The sequence below is a fragment of the Salmo salar genome, chromosome 29 (genome assembly GCF_965601325.2).
Source record: "Salmo salar chromosome 29, fSalSal1, whole genome shotgun sequence".
NCBI lineage: Eukaryota > Metazoa > Chordata > Actinopteri > Salmoniformes > Salmonidae > Salmo > Salmo salar.
The window spans coordinates 26,284,406-26,305,881 of NC_138319.1; the positions used below are offsets into that span (position 1 = coordinate 26,284,406).

Genomic DNA, 21,476 nt, shown 5'->3' on the forward strand with positions numbered 1-21,476 from the left:
ACCGCAACAGAGAGATCAATTTAAGATTATACATCTGTACTTGTTCTACTACATGCACAAAGGTTCTCTCCTGCTCACTCATTCAGCTCACTGTCTGGGCGGGAACCATTCCTGTCTGTGTCTGTTTTGGGGGAATAATGTGTTGTACGGGTGTAAAACAGGTGGCGCAGTGTTTACATAGGAGGGAAGCATGCGAAATATGTGCTGCTGCCATGCAATCACAAAGGGAAAAGCCTGGCGGTTGATTTAGACGTTTAATCACAGCGCTGGGTGATAAGTAGAGGATCAAACGAAGGCACGCCAAGCCTGGAATAACAGGGAGAGCCACCTAGCCTACACAGCGATACACACAGTGATAGATTACTGGTGGAAACAGGCCAAAGGAGTAGCAGCAGGTTGGGATGGATGCCCCAGTCATCAGGTCAGACAGAACTTTATCAATATACTGTACCTTCACTGGGTTGTCTGGAGAATTGATGGGTAGCTGTGAATTTGTGGTAGAATTGAATGCACAAGTATCTAAACTCAGCAACAACAACAAAAAATTCCTCTCACTGTCAACTGCGTTTATTTTCAGCAAACTAAACATGTGTAAATATTTGTATGAACATAAGATTCAACAACTGAGACATAAACTGAACAAGTTCCACAGACATGTGATTAACAGAAATGGAATAATGTGTCCCTGAACTCAAAATCAAAAGTAACAGGCAGTATCTGGTGTGGCCACCAGCGGCATTAAGTAATGCAGTGCATCTCCTCCTCATGGACTGCACCAGATTTGCCCGTTCTTGCTGAGATGTTACCCCACTCTTCCACCAAGGCACCTGCAAGTTCCCAGACATTTCTGGTGGCAAACAGGGTCAAATAATAATAATCACAGTGGTTGTCGAGGGTAACAACACCTGCACAGGATCGGTACATCAGAACATCACACCTACGGGACAGGTACAGGATGGCAACAACAACTGCCCGAGTTACACCAGGAACGCACAATCCCTCCAACAAGCTCAGTCCGATGATGCTGTGACACACCACCCAAGACCATGACGGACCCTCCACCTCCAAATCGATCCCACTCCAGAGTACAGGCCTCGGTGTAACACTCATTCCTTCGACGATAAACGTGAATCGACCATCACCCCTGGTGAGACAAAACCGCGACTTGTCAGTGAAAAGCACTTTTTGCCAGTCCTGTCTGGTCCAGTGACGGTGGGTTTGTGCCCATAGGCGACGTTGTTTCCGGTGATGTCTTTTGAGGACCTGCCTTACAACAGGACTACAAGACCTCAGTCCAGCCTCTCTCAGCCTATTGCGGACAGTCTGAGCACTGATGGAGGGATTGTGCGTTCCTGGTGTAACTCGGGCAGTTGTTGTTGCCATCCTGTACCAGTCCCGCAGGTGAGATGTTTGGATGTACCAATCCTGTGCAGGTGTTGTTACACCTGGTCTGCCACTGTGAGGACAATCAGCTGTCCGTCCTGTCTCCCTGTAGCGCTGTCTTAGGCATCTCACAGTACAGACATTGCAATTTATTTCCCTGGCCACATCTGCAGTCCTCATACCTCCTTGCAGCATACCTAAGGCACGTTCACGCAGATGAGCAGGGACCCTGGGCATCTTTCTTTTGGTGTTTTTCAGTAGAAAGGCCTCTTTTGTGTCCTAAGTTTTCATAACTATGACCTTAATTGCCTACCGTCTGTAAGCTGTTAGTGTCTTAATGACTGTTCCACAGGTGCATGTTCATTAACTGTTTATGGTTCATTGAACAAGCATGGGAAACAGTGTTTAAACCCTTCACCCATGATGATCTGTGAAGTTATTTGAATTTGTACGAATTATCTTTGAAAGACAGGGTCCTGAAAAAGGGACGTTTCTTTTTTTGCTGAGTTTAGTATTTCTAGATCTATCAGAGAGTTTGGGGAGACTGCATCTGTTCTCGTCCCTGTTATCTCTACTGTCTGGCTTCTATTACCCAAAGTCTGGGGTACACACTGACTGACTGGTTGACTGATTAAATGACACACACCTCTATTGAACTCAGGGCTGGGGACAATTCCATTATTCCATTCCAGTCTATCATTGAAACCCCACAGATCTGTATGTGGTTTATCTGATAAATCTTCTGGAGACTACAGTCTAAATGAGGGTCTATTTCAGTGTGCAGCAGCTCAACAAACACTGAGCATACAGAGTGGATTCGTTTTTATTTTCCAAAAATGTTTGTTTTACAGAGTATAGAGAGGACAGATGGAGATTATCACCTTAAGTGTGCGTTATAAACAAGCAAAAGGATATACATGCTGTCAAAATAGTTGCATACTAAAATTGACGAACAATTTATATCTAAAATGTAGGCTACAGTCTGTTCTCTAAAGTTTATCCAAAGTCCCCAATAGTCACTTTTTGTTTGAGTTAGTTATTCTATGCCAGTCACTCTATTATGCAAGAGGCATATGGTCCTGTTCACGGTGTCGGTAAACGATGCTATCGATTTAAATACCTCGCTTCGGTATTAATTCGCGGTAATCCGGTGCGAGCCCATCGTCTACCCATATCCAAACGGGACAGGGATCCTGTTACCAACCTCTCTGACACACACCAGGTCACGTGACACAGATCCTGCACATTTAAAAAAGAACGGGATTTATAATTCCCACCAGGGCTTCAAAGAGGTGGATAAATTACTCCCCGTTGCCAGTTAACCGATTTTCGCACCTCCGCGGCACTTCTGTGCAATTGACAGCGCGCAGAACGCACCAACGACCCATGAGACTCCATCAGCAAACCTGATGACGAGCGGCCCATCCTTATTTTTAACCCTCAGTTTCTATTCTTATACTGTACGAAGTTGATCGAAGCCTGCAGAGAAATCATCTTCGAGGGCGGGAAGTGGGGCTATCCTCTGTCGTTATTAATGTACGCTCAGGATGGCAGTGGACTTTAGATGCGCAGTTCACGGCTCAGTCTTTTGGGGCTGTGTGATTATCCTCAGTAACGTGCTATGTCCCATTGATGCGTACCTCTACAACAACCGCTATGCAGGGTAAGTGAGGATTCTCATTCATTCCTTGTGACTGTTAGTAAATTGAGTCCTAAGAGCTCTCATTCATGTTGAAGACTTGAAGTTGAACCCCTATGAAGTAAAATAGAAGGATGAAAACATACAAGGAATGATCTGTATCTTAAGTACTGTAGGCCTACTGAAACCAAACTATCTGATTATCAAAATGGTTTATCACTTCCTCTCATCTCCTGTTGAAAAGAGATGGATTGTTCAAAGCAACAGTATGACCACAATTTTTTTCTCTCATATTCCCTGCTGGAGAACTATTCTCTGCTGGAGACATAACATATTGTGTCTATTTAGTTGTGTGTTCAAGACATATGGGACTAAAACAATTTCTGTGAAAAGATGCCCCAACGGAGAGTTGATAGCAGACAGATAAGGCGAACTGGGACATTGAGAAACAGTAATATTTTGGGACAGAGAACCTCAGCAGAGAACCTGGCTGTGTTGATGTCCTGTCAAGTGGCATGTGGCACACAAAGGGCCACATTGGGGCAGGTTTTGGGCACCCCTGGGGCACCTTGGGTCAGGGAAAAAAGGGACCGTTTTGGGGTATACTCAGCCGGTTTGAGTGCTCTGCTATAGGCATGATTTTGGGGAACTTTTAGGGTAATTTTTGGGGCACAGTGGGACCCCATCCTGCACTCCCCCTGCCTTCCGCACCCCCAACCCCCCTCTCTCCCCTGCACCCTGGACCTGTTCCAAAGCCCCAGTGCTCCACCCAATCCCCAGCTGCTGAGCACAGACGATCCCCACTTTAACAAGGTAGGAAAGCCAGGGCAAGAAAACAACAGTCCCAACATGGACATAGCTCTGTTCTTTTCAGAATACTTTATGGTGGGCATTGTCCCACTTAGTTCAGATTACACAATGCGCCTTTAGGCTAAATGACTAAATGTTCTCTATTGTTGTTAAATCTTTGTGATTACTTGAGTTTAGTTTTGGTAATTATCATATCTCTTTTGTTGGTGGAGCATGATCTAATACAATACACTTGTCAGATTTCTATATTGTGTGCAGAAGTACTATGTGGCCCTATTCCCTTCAACAATTGGACACAAAGAGTTGGGTATATTGAATGTAGGCTTACAGAGTGGAGCGATAACAGAATTTCTCTCAGTATCCAAAAGACTACAGAGAAGTGCCCTCTCTCTGAGTGACCAGGGTTCAGTTAAAAACTTCCTGTCTTATAGATAGCTGAGTGAACCGTGAGATTGACAGCTTAAAAGAACGCTTTAACTTAGAAAGACAAGTTGCCTGCACTCACCAGGCTTTGAAGACACACTGAGAAGGCAGTGCCAGCGTTTTGACAGAGAATCTATAATCCATGGGGATCGCTATGACAAAGAAAGGATGGGTCAATTTGTGTGATGGTTAAAAAAACTTTTCTGGAGAAGAACTAGACTGCAGCCTTGGTGGATTGTTTTGAATTCTATGGGGTGCACTTTGTCATATGATGTCATTGTAGCTCTAAGAAGTCTAAGAAGTCGTTATTTAAAATGCAATTTAAAGGGAAAAACAAGAGGAAGTCACTATCTGTTGTTTCAGAAACAGAATGCATGAGTTTAGAAAAACTGAAATTTAATAATATATTTGAAGTTGCATGATTTACACAGTTTTCAAGTTCGGGATGGAAAGGAATTTGCCCTCGATAAAGGGCCTTTAAGTCCTTGCTCTAACATGAGATGCATTGAGACTGCCTGTTGCCTTGGGGCCAGGCTGTTGGTGGCATTTCTTGTGGTCGCTGGAGTGGGGTGTGATGCCCCTTTGTTCCCTCTCTCTCTCCCTCTCTCATATCCCTATAAGCGGCCCTGGGCCACCTTTGTTTATGGGGGACACAACATCCCATGTCACAGTGTGAAAGACGGGGTTGAAAAGGGAAAACGTGATAGGGAAAGGGATAAATAGCGAGGGGGAGAGAGAGTGCTATAGGGAGTGAGATAGAGAAATAGAGAGATGGTGCCATGGAGTGAGAGAAAGGGAGTGATGGAGTACATAGAGAAAGGAAAATAAAATGTTAGAGAGCAATAGAAAAAGAGACAGAGGTGGTGTTACTTTTTGATCGCTTTGGTGCAATTTTATGTGGTAGAACTGTTAGTACAAAATTCAATAACAGAAAATCAAAAAGGCAGTTGTTTCAAAACTCTAAGCACATTTTCAATTGACAAAGTTCAACACACAAAATCATACAGTCACTTTTACCACCAAACTTAATCAGTGTTTCATCTAGAAATACATGTTTCACATTGCAATACATGTTCATAGAGTATAGCGTCATTGCCTTTCACAATGCAATGCTCACATTACTTTTGATATGATTCTCTTCTTTATGAATAGACATTTTACTATTACTTAATCCGACTGCTCTTAATTGATGATAATTTAAACATTTGGTAAACCTATAGATTTAACATGTAAACTGGTTTGTCTACAACTGATTTTGAGAACTACATAATGAGCATGTACGGTACAAGTCAAAAGTTTTGACACACCTACTCTTTATTTTTACTATTTTCCACATTGTAGAATAATAGTGAAGACATAAAAACTATGAAATAACACATATGGAATCATGTGGTAACCAAAAAAGTGTTAAACAAATCTAAATCTATTTTATATTTGAGATTCTTCAAAGTAGCCACCCTTTGCCTTGATGACATCTTTGCACATTCTTGGCATTCTCTCAATCAGCTTCATGAGGTAGTCACCTGGAATGCATTTCAATAACAGGTGTGCCTTGTTAAAAGTTAATTTGGGGAATTTCTTTCCTTCTTAATGCTTTTGAGCCAATCAGTTGTGTTGTGTCAAGATAGGGTTGGTATACAGACGATTTGGTAAAAGACCAAGTCCAGGGGCCTGTTGCACAAAACTAGGATAAGGGATTAAGCCAGGATATCTTGGTGATCCTGGCTCAATTGATCCGTAATCCGGTTGCACTAAAGATGGATAGGGGGCAGGAGGATATGTTATGGTATAAATTACCATGGAGATTTATTCTGTGGAGCTAGCCTGCTCCAGACCAGGCTAAATTCCAGGATCTATTTAATCTCATCCCTAATGTCAGTCAGCAGTCACCACAAATGGAAACCAATAGTTATTTCACTGCTCACTATACATTGTTATCACATAACTAGACCCACTGTCATTATTTAAACGTTTGTGATCATTAATTTCAATGATTTTGGATAAAAAATAATTTTTAGATTATGTTGCTATCATTAGATAATTTACAGTTTCCCATAGACTATAAGGCTATATATAAAATGATAGAATATTAGGGCCACAGAGGGGAAAAAAACAAGTAATAATATTGTAACCGGTTGTTTTAAAGGAGGACAGTTGTTAAAATGACAGATGTGGGGCATTTCGTGAAATTGTACTTCAGTATGGTTTCATAAACAAAGACATGCTGATGTGCCAGAATATTAAGTATCACATTGTCATAAGTATCAAAACTGTAAAAACAATATGTAGCTTTTCTGCAGAAAGAACCAGCCTCATAAATTTATGACTTTATCCTTTTTCTTCAGTGTGGCCCTAGTACTCTGTCATATAAACAAATACACATTCCATATGAATATAAAAACACAATGTGTAACATTATGTTCCTTTATTGAATAAGGACAAAACAAAGCAGGTAAACCATCAGCTCCTTTCGAAACTGAAGTCACAGTGACTACAAGATGGAAAGCACAGAATCCAAGCATATTATACAAAATGATACATACACATTCAAAGGTCTGTATATAACACACCCTGCATGTCTGCACACTAAAATAAATGCAGGACAAATCCATACACATCAACTGAACAGACAAATGAATGGATGCAGTAGCCTCCCTGCAGCCTTGTATTACACACAGTATACCGCACAAACATCATAAGAGGCCAAATTCGTAAAAAAACGAACCCAAAAAAAACCCAATTCCTCTGCCACCGCAGGACATATTTAACCAAAATTGAAAGCACACATACTAACTAAAATAATTCAACACATATTGGTCCCTCAGCAGCCGACCACTGTCGTCATCAGGGAAGATTGCCGGATTGTCCCAGTCCATGGCTGGTGGCACTCTGGGGGCCCTCTCCTTCCTCAGGCAGGCCACATTGTGGAGGACAGCACAAGCCACAGTAATATCACATGCCCTAACAGGGCTGACCCTTAATTTGTGAAGGCAGTGAAAGCGTGCCTTCAGGAGGCCAAAGGTCATTTCAACTCTGGCCCTGGTCCTGGCATGGGCATGGTTGTAGGCCTGCTGTGCTTCCTGGGGGTCTGTGAAAGGTGTCAGGAGAAAAGGCTGGCAGCCATACCCCCTGTCTCCCAGCAGCACACCAGAGAATTCACCTGTCAACACAAAATCTCATCATTACTACCTCATAAACACAGTGATATTCTTGACACAGCCATGATGGTTATAAATAGGGGTTGTGTGGCTTACCTTGTGATAGGCACTGATAGATTTCAGAGGCCCGAAAGATTCTGGAGTCATGGACTGAGCCAGGCCATTTTGCCACAACATTGCTGATCACACAGTCAGCATTGCAGACCATCTGAAATCATAAGATGAGGAATATTACACCAATCAATGCACATCACTGGCAATGCAGAGTGTTCGTCAATGGACAATATCAAAAAGTTATGTTCACCTGAACATTAATGCTGTGAAAGGATTTCCTATTCACAAAATCGGCCTCATGGGCACCTGAGGGGGCTTTTATCCTTATGTGTGTGCAGTCCACTGCACCAATGACATTGGGGAAACCTGTCACACAAAGTAATGAGTATCCTACTATGTGTTAACAGTTGTCCTGTAATTTGTAGATCCTCTTACCTGCAATCCTATAGAACTCCTCTTTGATGTCACAGAGTCTTCTGTGGCCAGGGAAGGAGATGAAGACATCTGCTAATGCTTTGATAGCCAGACACACACTCCTTATTGTGCGGCAAATTGTGGCCTTGTTCAGCTGTTCTGCATCCCCCACTGAGTACAGGAAGGCTCCACTAGAAAAAAAGCGCAAGGCCACACAAACCATTTGCTCCACACTCAGTGCATGGCTCCGTGCAGTGCGGTGCTTAATCCTGGGACCCAGTAGTCTGCATAGATACCTGATGCCATCTGCAGAAAACCTGTATCTTTCATATAGATGGTCATCAGGGAAGGCCAGTGGGTCCAACCGGTCCCTGAAGACCCTTTCTCGCCTGAAGGCTCTCCTCAGCACAAGTGCTTCTTCATCCACCACATCTCGCACGAATGGGCATGCCATTGTCAGAGCAGAAAGGAACACACAATTTTGGGCCTTCATATAGGCTAGTGGCCACACCTGGTGCTGGGGGGGTGGGCAAAAGAGGGCGATGCCTTATAACGATGACTTGGTTGTACTGATTGCTGGGAAAATAAAAAAAACCTTAGAAAGATGCCACCGTCCTGTGTGCTCACAATAAGAGCTCATATGTCATGGCTCACTTGACTTTACGAGAATATACCTAATTTTTATTTTGAGCTGTGTCATCTTCTTGGAGCTGGGGGAGGAAAGAAAAATAATGATTAATACATTTGTGTTACAGTTAGCATACAGTGTACATTGAAGGCATATCTCACCTCCCTCTCAAGTTTTTTTATTTCAAGGTCCAGTTTCCTAATTGTCCTCTTTTTTATTTCGGACTCCAGTGCAAGATTTTCCATCTTTTTCTTCTTGTACTGAATGTCTATGTCTGCCAGTTCTATTTGGCGCCGGAGGTGGTTGCCATACAACTTTCTGATAGCTTGTGAGCTCTGTGAACACAATACAATTAGCGCAGCTGGAATTTGGCAGGATGTGGTGTCCTTTTATTAATACGCACTATGTTGCCAGGCTGGTTTTCCCACTGTATAGCATCTGGGTCCTGTAAAAGAAATTAGATTTTTTGATTTTGATGAGGACTCCTCACCATTGTAGAGTAAATAGTACTTTCACAGTCTTAACATGATACCTCATGCCTTCTGGAATCCAGAGAGATGGTCTCCTCCTCATCATCATCGTCTCCATCATGTGCTGTTGCTGCTGCACTGGGGCCTTCACCCTATCACATTTAATCGGATTCATATTGAAGCTAGTAGACAAGACATGCCAGGCCTACAGTATGCCTTTGATGGAGTACTCACTGGATCAGCATCGTCTGGTGCTTGTGCTGGTGGCTCTAACAGGAACACAGTGCTGCCAGACACTGCAAGGCAATAGGTAAACCAAAGTCAGACAGTCCAAATTGATTCAATATGAATGTGGTTGTATCCCATGTAGAGATGGAAGGACATACCTTGAATGAAGCGGGTGGCATCTTGGGAGGAACCTATGCTCGTCTCTTTCCCCCCAGGGATCCCCTCTAAGACGGGCCTGCCTTTATTTAGCTCCAAGGCCATGTCCTCTGCTGGGGTAAGGTCAGCCTTTGGTGACCCACCACCCGTGCCTTGTCTGTGGGTATTCTTTTTCACTGCTAAAACAGTACAGACAATGTGTGAGCAGGCACCTTCTGGGTACAATATATGCTTGTGCTTTGTTAAATATTAGTCAGGGACCATACCATTCTGCAGAATGTTCTTGTATTTGATTTTGACCTGCTGCCATGTCCGTTTTGGCCCGTTCATGTTTAATCTACACACACACACACACACACACACACACACACACACACACACACACACACACACACACACACATTTAATGGAGTCACACTGCAAAAAATTACTTGGTATTTTTGTCTTGTTTTCAGTAAAAATATCAAAAAATCTATCATAGCTTTATACAGTGTGATGGAGTTACTTTACACAATTTCACTCATATCTGCAGTGCATTTCAATTAAAAATTTAACCGTTTCATAATTACAGTACAACTGCATTTTTGGAGATGTGAATTAAATATTTGAATTGTAATTGTGATGTTTCAGCGGAGCGGTGACTGTGTAATTGTGCACTACTTACGCATTCAGGCGGTCTGCAATACTTTGCCACGCTTTTTCTCTTTGCTTTATCACTGTGGCGGTGTTGCCTTTCTTCTTAATTATATATTTTACCTCCTCGTATGCCTCCATGAGGATTTGTGCTTCCGACGGGGAAAAGTACGCGGCTCTAGTTGCCATGGTAAATCAGTTAATCTGTGATCTGTGGCGGGGTCTATTTGAGTGAGCCGTGAGCGCGCACCTATCCAGGATTGGTTTCACCTGGCTTAATGAATCCGTGTCTGCTCATCCTGGCTTGGTCTTTGTGCAACCAATTAAGCCTGGACGCACATGTTTTGGCTTCATTGAGCTCAGCTGAGTCATTTATCCCGGATGTCTTAATTCTACTTTTGTGCAACAGGCCCCAGATTATGGCAAGAACAGCTCAAATAAGCAAAGAGAAACAACAGTCCATCATTACTTTAAGACATGAAAGTCAGTCAATGCGGAAAAATGTAAGAACTTTGACATTTAATGAAACTGGCTCTCATGAGGACCTCCACAGGAAAGGAAGATCCAGAGTTACCTCTGCTGCAGAGGATAAGTTCATTAGAGTTACCAGCCTCAGAAATTGCAGCCCAAATAAATGCTTCACAGAGTTCAAGTAACAGACACATCTCAATGTCTCAGACACATCTCAACCTGACTACCTCATCCCCATATTATTACTTACTCTCTTGCTCTTTTGCACCCCAGTATCTCCACTTGCACATCATCATCTGCACATCTATCACTCCAGTATTAATGCTAAATTGTAATGATTTTGACTCTATGACCTATTTATTGCCTACCTCCCTACTCTTCTACATTTGCACACACTGTACATAGATTTTTCTATTTTTATTTTCTATTGTGTTATTGACTGTACATTTGTTTATGTGTAACTCTGTGTTGTTTTTGTCGCACTGCTTTGCTTTATCTTGGCCAGGTCGCAGTTGTAAATGAAAACTTGTTCTCAACTGGCCTACCTGGTTAAATAAAGGTGAAATATATATATATATTTTTTTTTTAAACAACTGTTCAGAGGAGACTGCGTGAATCAGGCCTTTATGTTTGAATTGCTGCAAAGAAACCACTACTAAAGGACACCAATAAGAAGAAGAGACTAGCTTGGTCCAAGAAATATGAGCAATGGACATTAGACCGGTGGAAATCTGTCCTTTGGTCTGATGATTCCAAATTTGAGATTTTTGGTTCCAACCGCCCTGTCTTTGTGAGACACAGAGTAGGTGAACGGATTATCTCTGCATGTGTGGTTCCCACCGTGAAGCATGGAGGAGGAAGTGTGATGTGTGGGGCTGCTTTGCTGGTGACACTGTCAGTGATTTATTTAGAATTCAAGGCACACTTAACCAGTATGGCTACCACAGCATTTTGCAGCGATACGTCATCACATCTGCTTTGCGCTTAGTGGGACTATCATTTTTTTTTCAACAGGACAATGACCCAACACACCTCCAGGCTGTGTAAGGACTATTTGACCAAGAATGAGAGTGATGGAGTGCTGCATGAGATGACCTGGCCTCCACAATCACCTGACCTCAACCCTATTGAGATGGTTTGGGATGAGTTGGACTGCGGAGTGAAGGAAAAGCAGCCAACAAGTGCTCATATGTGGGAACTCCTTCAAGACTGTTGTAAAAGCATTCCAGGTGAAGCAGGTTGAGAGAATGCCAAGAGTGTGCAATGCTGTCATCAAGGTAAAGGGTGGCTACTTTGAATAATCTAAAATATAAAATATATTTTGATTTGTTTAACACTTTTTTTGGTTACTACATGACTCCATATGAGTTTTTTTTTCATAGTTTTGATGTCTTCACTATTATTCTACAATGTAGAAAATAGTACAAATAAAGAAAAACCCTTGAATGAGTAGGCGTGTCCAAACCTTTGACTGGTACCATATGTCTGCAAAGTACAAAACATAAAATGCATGATATACACTGAGTATACAAAACATTAAGAACAGCTGCTCTTTCCATGACATAGACTGACCAGGTGAATCCAGGTGAAAGCTATGATCTCTAATTGATGTCACTTGTTAAATCCACTTCAATCAGTGTAGATGAAGGGGAGGAGACAGGTTAAAAAGGATTGGACCCTTATTTCAATTTTTGCCTAAAATGACATACCCAAATCTAACTACCTGTAGCTCAGGACCTAAAGCAAGGATATGCATATTCATGATACCATTTGAAAGGAAACACTTTGAAGTTTGTGTAAATGTGAAATTAATGTTGGAGAATATAACACATTAGATCTGGTAAAAGATAATACAAAGAAAACGTTGCTTCAACGTCATTTATCAATGTATTGTGATCGGGAATCTATGTGGAAAATACATTGGATTTGAAAAAAGTTGGCAACGTAAAGTGTTCTTTTGAGGGTGAAATTTCAACCACAGGATTATGTCATCGTGGTAACCAATTTTCAACATAGGCAAACTTGTATAAAATATGTTGAATTTGTACATTTGAAACTGCACCTCCTACTGGAGAATTAATCTACTGGTATCAATTTGGTCGCCCATCCATGGTTTTACCAAGCCCAGCTTAGATATTATCACTGACTACTACCAATGTGCTATCGTGAGAATGGTTATTGAGAGAGCTATTTATAACTAAATATTTTCACGGTTGCTATTGAAGTCACTCCAAAGGGCATGTTTAACAGAGCAAATGAAATGTAACGCCTGGCCTTCTAGGCAGAGTTGCAAAGAAAAAGCCATATCTCAGACTGGTCAATAAAAAGAAAAGATTAAGATTGGCAAAAGAACAGACCGAGGATCTCTGCCTAGAAGGCCAGCATCCAGGAGTCGCCTCTTCACTGTTGACGTTGAGACTGGTGTTTTGCAGGTACTATTTAATGAAGCTGCCAGTTGAGGACTTGTAAGGCATCTGTTTCTCAAACTACAAACTAATGTACTTGTCCTCTTGCTCAGTTGTGCACCGGGGCCTCCCACTCCTCTTTGTATTCTGGTTAGAGACAGTTTGCGCTGTTCTGTGAAGAGAGTAGTACAAAGCGTTGTACGAGATCTTGAGTTTCTTGGCAATTTCTCACATGGAATAGCCTTCATTTCTCAGAACAAGAATAGACTGACTATTTTCAGAAGAAAGTTCTTTGTTTCTGGCCATTTTGAGCCTGTAATCGAACCCACAAATGCTGATGCTCCAGATACTCAACTAGTGTAAAGAAGGCCAGTTTTATTGCTTCTTTAATCAGAAAAACAGTTTTACCTGTCCTAACATAATTGCTCAATTAGCCTTTTAAAGTGATAAACTTGGATTAGCTAACACAACGTGCCATTGGAACACAGGAGTGATAGTTGCTGATAATGGGCCTCTGTAAGCGTATGTAGATATTCCATAAAATAAAAATCTGCATTTTCCAACAACAATAGTAATTTACAACATTGACAATGTCTACACTGTATTTTTGATCAATTTGATGTTATTTTAATGGACAAACTTTAAACCCCAAACTTTTGAACGGTAGTGTATATATATTCATTCATATACATATATACACACATATACATAAACATACATACATACATACATATACATATCTTTAAAAAATATATATTTTCCATGATTAGTTTCTAACCCTACCACCTCTCTAGTGAACAACAATGCTTAGGCCTCTACTTCCAGCTTATATGTACAATATACATTTTATGGACACAGTTTATTGTACAATAGTTCTATTTTGTTTGTTTTTACTCCTGTCCTTTCTCTAACCTCAACCTCTCCCATCTATTTCTGATGTCCATCCAGTTTGATTTCTATTTTCCATATCTTTCAAACTGTGGTCTTTCACAAAAGTTCGTAACCCATATACGTTTTACGGATAAAGTATGTTTTACATTAGTTATCTTGTTATTATTTGTTGTTAGTCCCAACCTTCAGCTCCATTCAACCCCTCCCATCTACAGTTAAAGTCGGAAGTTTACATACACCTTAGCCAAATACATTTAAACTCAGTTTTTCACAATTCCTGACATTTGATCCTAGTAAAAATTCCCTGTTATAGGCCAGTTAGGATCACCACTTTATTTTAAGAATGTAAAATGTCAGAATAATAGTAGAGAGAATGATTTATTTCAGCTTTTATTTCTTTCATCACATTCCTAGTGGGTCAGAAGTTTACATACCCTCAATTAGTATTTGGTAGCATTGCCTTTAAATTGTTTAATTGACTTGGGTCAAACGTTTCAGGTAGCCTTCCACAAGCTTCAAATCAAATCAAATCAAATTTTATTTGTCACATACACATGGTTAGCAGATGTTAATGCGAGTGTAGCGAAATGCTTGTGCTTCTAGTTCTGACCATGCAGTAATATCTAACAAGTAATCTAACCTAACAATTTTACAACAACTACCTTATACACACAAGTGTAAAGGAATGAATACGAATATGTACATAAAAATATATGAATGAGTGATGGCCGAACGGCATAGGCAAGATGCAGTAGATGGTGCAGAGTACAGTATATACATATGAGATGAGTAATGTAGGGTCTGAAAACATTATATAAAGTGGCATTGTTTAAAGTGGCTAGTGATACATTTAATTACATCATATGGCAAGATGCAGTAAATGGTTTAGCGTACAGTATATACATATGAGATGAGTAATGTAGGGTATGTAAACATTATATAAAGTGGCATTGTTTAAAGTGGCTAGTGATACATTTATTACATACATTTTTCCATTATTAAAGTGGCTAGAGTTGAGTCAGTATGTTGGCAGCAGCCACTCAATGTTGGTGATGGCTGTTTAACAGTCTGATGGCCTTGAGATAGAAGCTGTTTTTCAGTCTCTCGGTCCCTGCTTTGATGCACCTGTACTGACCTCGCCTTCTGGATGATAGCGGGGTGAACAGGCAGTGGCTCGGGTGGTTGTTGTCCTTGATGATCTTTTTGGCCTTCCTGTGACATCGGGTGGTGTGGGTGTCCTAGAGGGCAGGTAGTTTGCACCCGGTGATGTGTTGTGCAGACCTCACTACCCTCTGGAGAGCCTTACGGTTGTGGGCGGAGCAGCTGCCGTACCAGGCGGTGACACAGCCCGACAGGATGCTCTCGATTGTGCATCTGTAAAAGTTTGTGAGTGTTTTTGGTGACAAGCCGAATTTCTTCAGCCTCCTGAGGTTGAAGAGGTGCAGCTGCGCCTTCTTCACCATGCTGTCTGTGTGGGTGGACCATTTCAGTTTGTCTGTGATGTGTATGCTGAGGAACTTAAAACTGTCCACCCTCTCCACCACTGTCCCGTCAATGTAGATAGGGGGCTGCTCCCTCTGCTGTTTCCTGAAGTCCACGATCATCTCCTTTGTTTTGTTGACATTGAGTGTGAGGTTATTTTCATGACACCACACTACGAGAGGCCCTCACCTCCTCCCTGTAGGCCGTCTTGTCGTTGTTGGTAATCAAGCCTACCACTTTAGTGTCGTCTGCCAACTTGATGACTGAGTTGGAGGCGTGCATGGCCATGCAGTCGTGGGTGAACAGGGAGTACAGGAGAGGGCTGAGAACGCACCCTTGTGGGGACCCAGTGTTGAGGATCAGCGGGGTGGAGATGTTGTTACCTACCCTCACCACTTGGGGGCGGCCCGTCAGGAAGTCCAGGACCCAGTTGCACAGGGCGGGGTCGAGACCCAGGGTCTCGAGCTTAATGACGAGTTTGGAGGGTGCTATGGTGTTAAATGCTGAGCTGTAATCGATGAACAGCATTCTTACATAGGTATTCCTCTTGTCCAGATGGGTTAGGGCAGTGTGCAGTGTGATGGCGATTGCGTCGTCAGTGGACCTATTGGGCGGTAAGCAAATTGGAGTGGGTCTAGGGTGTCAGGTAGGGTGGAGGTGATATGGTCCTTGACTAGTCTCTCAAAGCGCTTCATGATGACGGAGGTGAGTGCTACAGCGCGGTAGTCATTTAGCTCAGTTACCTTAGCTTTCTTGGGAACAGGAACAATGGTGGCCCTCTTGAAGCATGTGGGAACAGCAGACTGGGATAAGGATTGATTGAATATGTCCGTAAACACACCAGCCAGCTGGTCTGCGCATGCTCTGAGGACGCGGCCGGGGATGCCGTCTGGGCCTGCAGCCTTGCGAGGGTTAACACGTTTAAATGTTTTACTCACGTTGGCTGCAGTGAAGGAGAGCCCGCAGGTTTTGGTAGCGGGCCGTGTCAGTGGCACTGTATTGTCCTCAAAGCGAGCACAGAAGTTGTTTAGTCTGTCTGGGAGCAAGACATCGTGGTCTGCGACGGGGCTGGTTTTTCTTTTGTAGTCTGTGATTGACTACTTCCAAAATAAGTTGGGTGAATTTTGGCCCATTCCTCCTGACAGAGCTGGTGTAACTGAGTCTGGTTTGTAGGACTCTTTGCTCCCACACGCTTTTTCAGTTCTTCCCACAAATTTTCTATAGGATTGAGGTCACGACTTTGTGATGGCCACTCCAATACCTTGACTTTGTTGTCCTTAAGCCATTTTGCCACAACTTTGGAAGTTGCTTGGGGTCATTGTCCATTTGGAAGACCCATTTGCGACCAAGCTTTAACTTTCTGACTGATGTCTTGAGATGTTGCTTCAATATAGCCACATAATTTTACTTCCTTATGATGCCATCTATTTTATGAAGTGCACCAGTCCCTCCTGCAGCAAAGCACCCCCACAACATGACGCTGCCACCCCCGTGCTTCACGGTTGGGGTGGTGTTCTTTGGCTTGCAAGCCTCCCCCTTTTCCTCCAAACATAACGATAGTCATTATGGCCAAACAGTTCTATTTTTGTTTCATCAGACCAGAGGACATTTTTCCAAAAAGTATGATCTTCGTCCCCATGTGCAGTTGCAAACCATAGTCTGGTTTTATGGTGGTTTTGGAGCAGTGGTGTCTTACTTGCTGAGCGGCCTTTCAGGTTACATCGATATAGGATACTTTTGTACCTGTTTCCTCCAGCATCTTCACAAGATCCTTTGCTGTTCTGGGATTGATTTGCACTTTTTGCACCAAAGTATGTTAATCTCTAATCTCTTCCTGATCGGAATGACGGCTGCATGGTCCCATGGTGTTTATACTTGCGTACTGACCTAAAACCGGGATTTACTAGGATTAAATGGATTAAATGTCAGGAATTGTGAAAAACTGAGTTTAAATGTATTTGGCTAAGGTGTATGTAAACTTCAGACTTCAACTGCATGCATGATCAATCAAGTTAATGTTTCCAATCAAGTTGATGTATACCAACTTTTTTTATATGTTCAGAGGACCGTTATTAGCATTTTTAAACCACTCAACAAGGTCTGATTTCATTATTACTGAAACAGGATACAAGTGGGAAATATAAATATCCAGTCCAATTTAAAAAAATTGGAGGCCCCTTACACTTCACTGTTGTGATGCAAAAATTCTAGCAAAATGTATAGCGCATAGAATTAAGATGGTATTGTCAGACATTATTAATTCTAATCAGACAGGTTTTTTTACATAGCTGACACTGAAAAGGCTTTTGATAAAGTACGACTGAAGTTTATATATAAATGCCTGGAATATTTCAATTTTGGAGAATCTCTTATAAAATGGGTTAAAATCATGTATAGTAACCCTAGGTGTAAAATAGTAAATAATGGCTACTTCTCAGAAAGTTTAAACTGTCAAGAGGAGTAAAACAAGGTTGTCCACTATCAGCATATCTATTTATGCTGGCCATTGAAATGTTAGCTATTAAAATCATATCCAACAATAATATCAAGGGATTAGATATCCAGGGCTTAAAAATAAAGGTGTCATTGTGTTACGCTTGTCAATGTAAGGATTGGACCAAGGTGCAGTGTGGTAGGCGAACATTTTAATTTATTAAATGAACACCGAAACAAAACAAATACAAACGAAAACGTAAAACATTCAGTAGGGCATACAGCACAGTACCAAAAACAAGATCCCACAAACTAAGGTGGGAAAAAGGCTGCCTAAGTATGATCCCCAAACAGAGACAACGATAGACAGCTGCCTCTGATTGGGAACCATACCCGGCAAACAAAGAAATAGAAAAACTAGAATGCCCACCCAAATCACACCCTGACCTAACCAAATAGAGAAATAAAAAGGCTCTCTAAGGTCAGGGCATGACACATTGTACGCTGATGTTCAACATAGATCCCTCCACAGTCTCATGGAGGATCTAGATAATTTTTCTAACCTCTCTTGATTACAACCAAATTATGATAAGTGTACTATATTACGTATTGGATCACAAAAAATACAACTTTTACATTACTGTGTAGTTTCCCAATAAAATGGTCTGATGGTGATGTGGATATACTCAGTGTACATATACATACATTATCTCACTCCAATACATTTTCATAGAAAGTTAGCAAAAATAGGGAAGATTTTGCTACCATGGAAAGGTAAATACCTGTCTATTTGTGGAAAAATCACCCTGATTAACTCTTTAGTCATATCCCAGTTGACCTATTTGCTTATGGTCTTGCCATAAAATTATTTGAGAAAAAAATATTACATTTTATTTGGAACAGCAAGCCAGACAAAATTAAACGGGACTATTTATATTATGAATATGAATTCGGAAGGCAGAAATGATAAATTATTAAAGCATTAGACCTCTCACTAAAGGCTGGAGTCATACAAAAGTTATTGTCACGCCCTGATCTGTTTCACCTGTCCTTGTGATTGTCTCCACCCCCTCCAGGTGTCGCTGATTTTCCCTGGTGTATTTATCCCTGTGTTTCCTGTCTCTCTGTGCCAGTTCGTCTTGTATGTTCCAAGTCAACTAGTGTTTTTTTTCCCGTACTCCTGCCTTTACTATTCTCCTTTTTCGAGTCCTTGCGATTTTTACCCTTGCCTGTTTCTGGACTCTGTACCTGCCTGCCTGACCATTCTGCTTGCCTTGACCACGAGCCTTTCTGCCACTCTGTACCTCCTGGACTATGATGTGTTTTTGACCTTTTACCTGTCCATGACATTTCTCTTGCCTACTCCTTTTGGATTTATAAACATTGTAAGACTCCAACCATCTGCCTCCTGTGTCTGTATCTGGGTCTTGCCTTGTGTCATGATAGTTATACTTAAATCCACACTGGTTCTCTAGTAAATTAGTAAGAATGTCTCACCCTATGTTCAAAAATGGCCTTTTTCCCTTTATTCAGATTACAACGTCTCACTTTCAGTTATTTGAAAAGAAAATCATCTCCCAAATATCGCTACTTTTAAAACAAGGCATAGAAAGTTTGTTGCAATTTCAATTTAATCCACCAGAAAAGACAAAACAAATAATACAACAAATATTGTGGTTAAATTCAAACATACTAATTTGAATAAAAAAATAAAAGTATAATCTTCATAAATTATATAATGAATAGGACTGGTGGAGTTGGCACACATGCAGCTAACAATAACATATGGAAATGTCTGCTCTACATAAAATTACAACTAATTGCAGCATTACCACAAAAATGGAAGAGGAAAGTGGAAGGGGGAAAAAGTAAGGAAGTTGTCTGTCGGCCCTGCATTAAAGACCATAATTGGTTAAAGAAAATTGTGCTAAATAAAGTATACAAGTTTAATTTAAGGACCAAAAAATTGACAGCCTTGCCATATAGATTGCAAAATAGTTGGGAAGAGATTTTTTACGTACCGATTCCATGGCACATGGTTTATGAACTGATACAGTACGCAAAATGACGCCAGATTCAAAAATGTTGTACAAAATTCTTGCAACCAATAGAATGTTATTTATATGGGGGATACAACCTTCCAAGCTCTGCAGATTTTGCTGCGAAGAGACAATCATTAGATCATTTGTTTTGGTACTGTCTATAGTTTTTGGTCACAGGTCCAGGAATGGCTGAAGAATTGCAATATTTAACTGGAGCTAACCTTGCAGATAGCACTACTGTGTGATCTGAAAAGTCATTGTCAATTGATCAATAACATAATACTTTTAGCAAAAATATTCAATATGCAATCTGTAGAAACAATGAGAATAGAAAAGTTCAGAACTTTTGTGAAACAGCACAGTTGAAAAATATATGGCAAATCCAAATCCAATACGGATGGTGGTAAGAGATACTTTTGTACCTGTGTATTTGTTACATGTAATATGCATTGTGGACTTCACCAGACAGAGGGTGCCCTGGTGTTGTTGAGTTTATTCTGCCACTGTGTCTTCTTATTGTCTCAGCCTTAGGCCTGTATATCACAGTGTCAAGGCATATGAACTAACCGGTTATAAAGCAAACAAAGCAGTTGATGACAACACATAGGTTGTAATATGTCTTTTTTTTTCTTCCCCAGTAATTATACCCAGACAAAGCTACTGGGCATGAACAGTGCTTGTATCCATAGAAATAGACCTGTCATGCGCGCGTGCAGGAAGGGGGGTGGGGTGGTGCTGGCGCAGGATGTTCCCCAATGCTGGAAGGGGGCCTGAAGGAAAAGTTTATAAACCCCTGCTTTAGATCAAGTTTGATTTGATTTATTCCTATTTCTTAACTTAGGTTTTTGGTTGAGATGGAGACGTGAATCCAACATATTAATGATTTATTTGTAGACAAACTGGAATTAAAGCCAGACTAAGTCAATGGCACAAAATATACATCTCCTTGAAATGTTGATATTTGCTTGCGTTGACAATCAAACATAATAAATATCAGCCTATTAACTTGTTGACAAGTTAACAAATTCTATGTTAGATTCATGTCTCCAACTAAACCAACAATAAAAGTTAAAGAATAGGATTAAGCGAGTGGCTCAGATGAATCTATAGCATTAGATATGCTGTATGGGCTCCCGAGTGGCGCAGCGGTCTAAGGTACTGCATCTCAGTGGTGCAGCGGTCTAAGGTACTGCATCTCAGTGGTGCAGCGGTCTAAGGTACTGCATCTCAGTGGTGCAGCGGTCTAAGGTACTGCATCTCAGTGGTGCAGCGGTCTAAGGTACTGCATTTCAGTGGTGCAGCGGTCTAAGGTACTGCATCTCAGTGGTGCAGCGGTCTAAGGTACTGCATCTCAGTGGTGCAGCGGTCTAAGGTACTGCATCTCAGTGGTGCAGCGGTCTAAGGTACTGCATCTCAGTGGTGCAGCGGTCTAAGGTACTGCATCTCAGTGGTGCAAATAAAAAAATATATCTGACATTGGCCAATGGGCTTGGATTCACCATGCCAAAACATTTTTCTCCAGGTACATATTTACTGAGATTTCGATGACAACCTACATTATAGACAAATGCTCAAGACAGGCTTTATGCAAACTACTGCCTGCTAAACATTGTTTCTTTCATTTCTTCCATTTGATTGCATTGTGAAAGGTGTCTTCAATGATCACACCGTTGATCACACATGGAATAGAAATTATGGAAATGTTATGTTCAGTCAATTTTAATGGGTAGTGCAAGTGTAGTACCTAATGTGAAAA

At 41.4% G+C, this 21,476-nt stretch overlaps 1 protein-coding gene across 1 annotated transcript in view; it reads left to right on the forward strand.

Annotated features, from left to right (window-relative positions):
• The first annotated feature begins 2,577 nt into the window (after positions 1-2,577).
• LOC106590408 (carboxypeptidase A6) overlaps positions 2,578-21,476 on the forward strand; it is a 61,225-nt gene continuing 42,326 nt past the window's right edge. Inside the window, exon 1 of the mRNA XM_014181399.3 lies at positions 2,578-3,046. Coding sequence (XP_014036874.1) covers positions 2,931-3,046 — 116 coding nt within the window. The 5' untranslated portion in view covers positions 2,578-2,930. The remainder of the gene's footprint in view (positions 3,047-21,476) is intronic.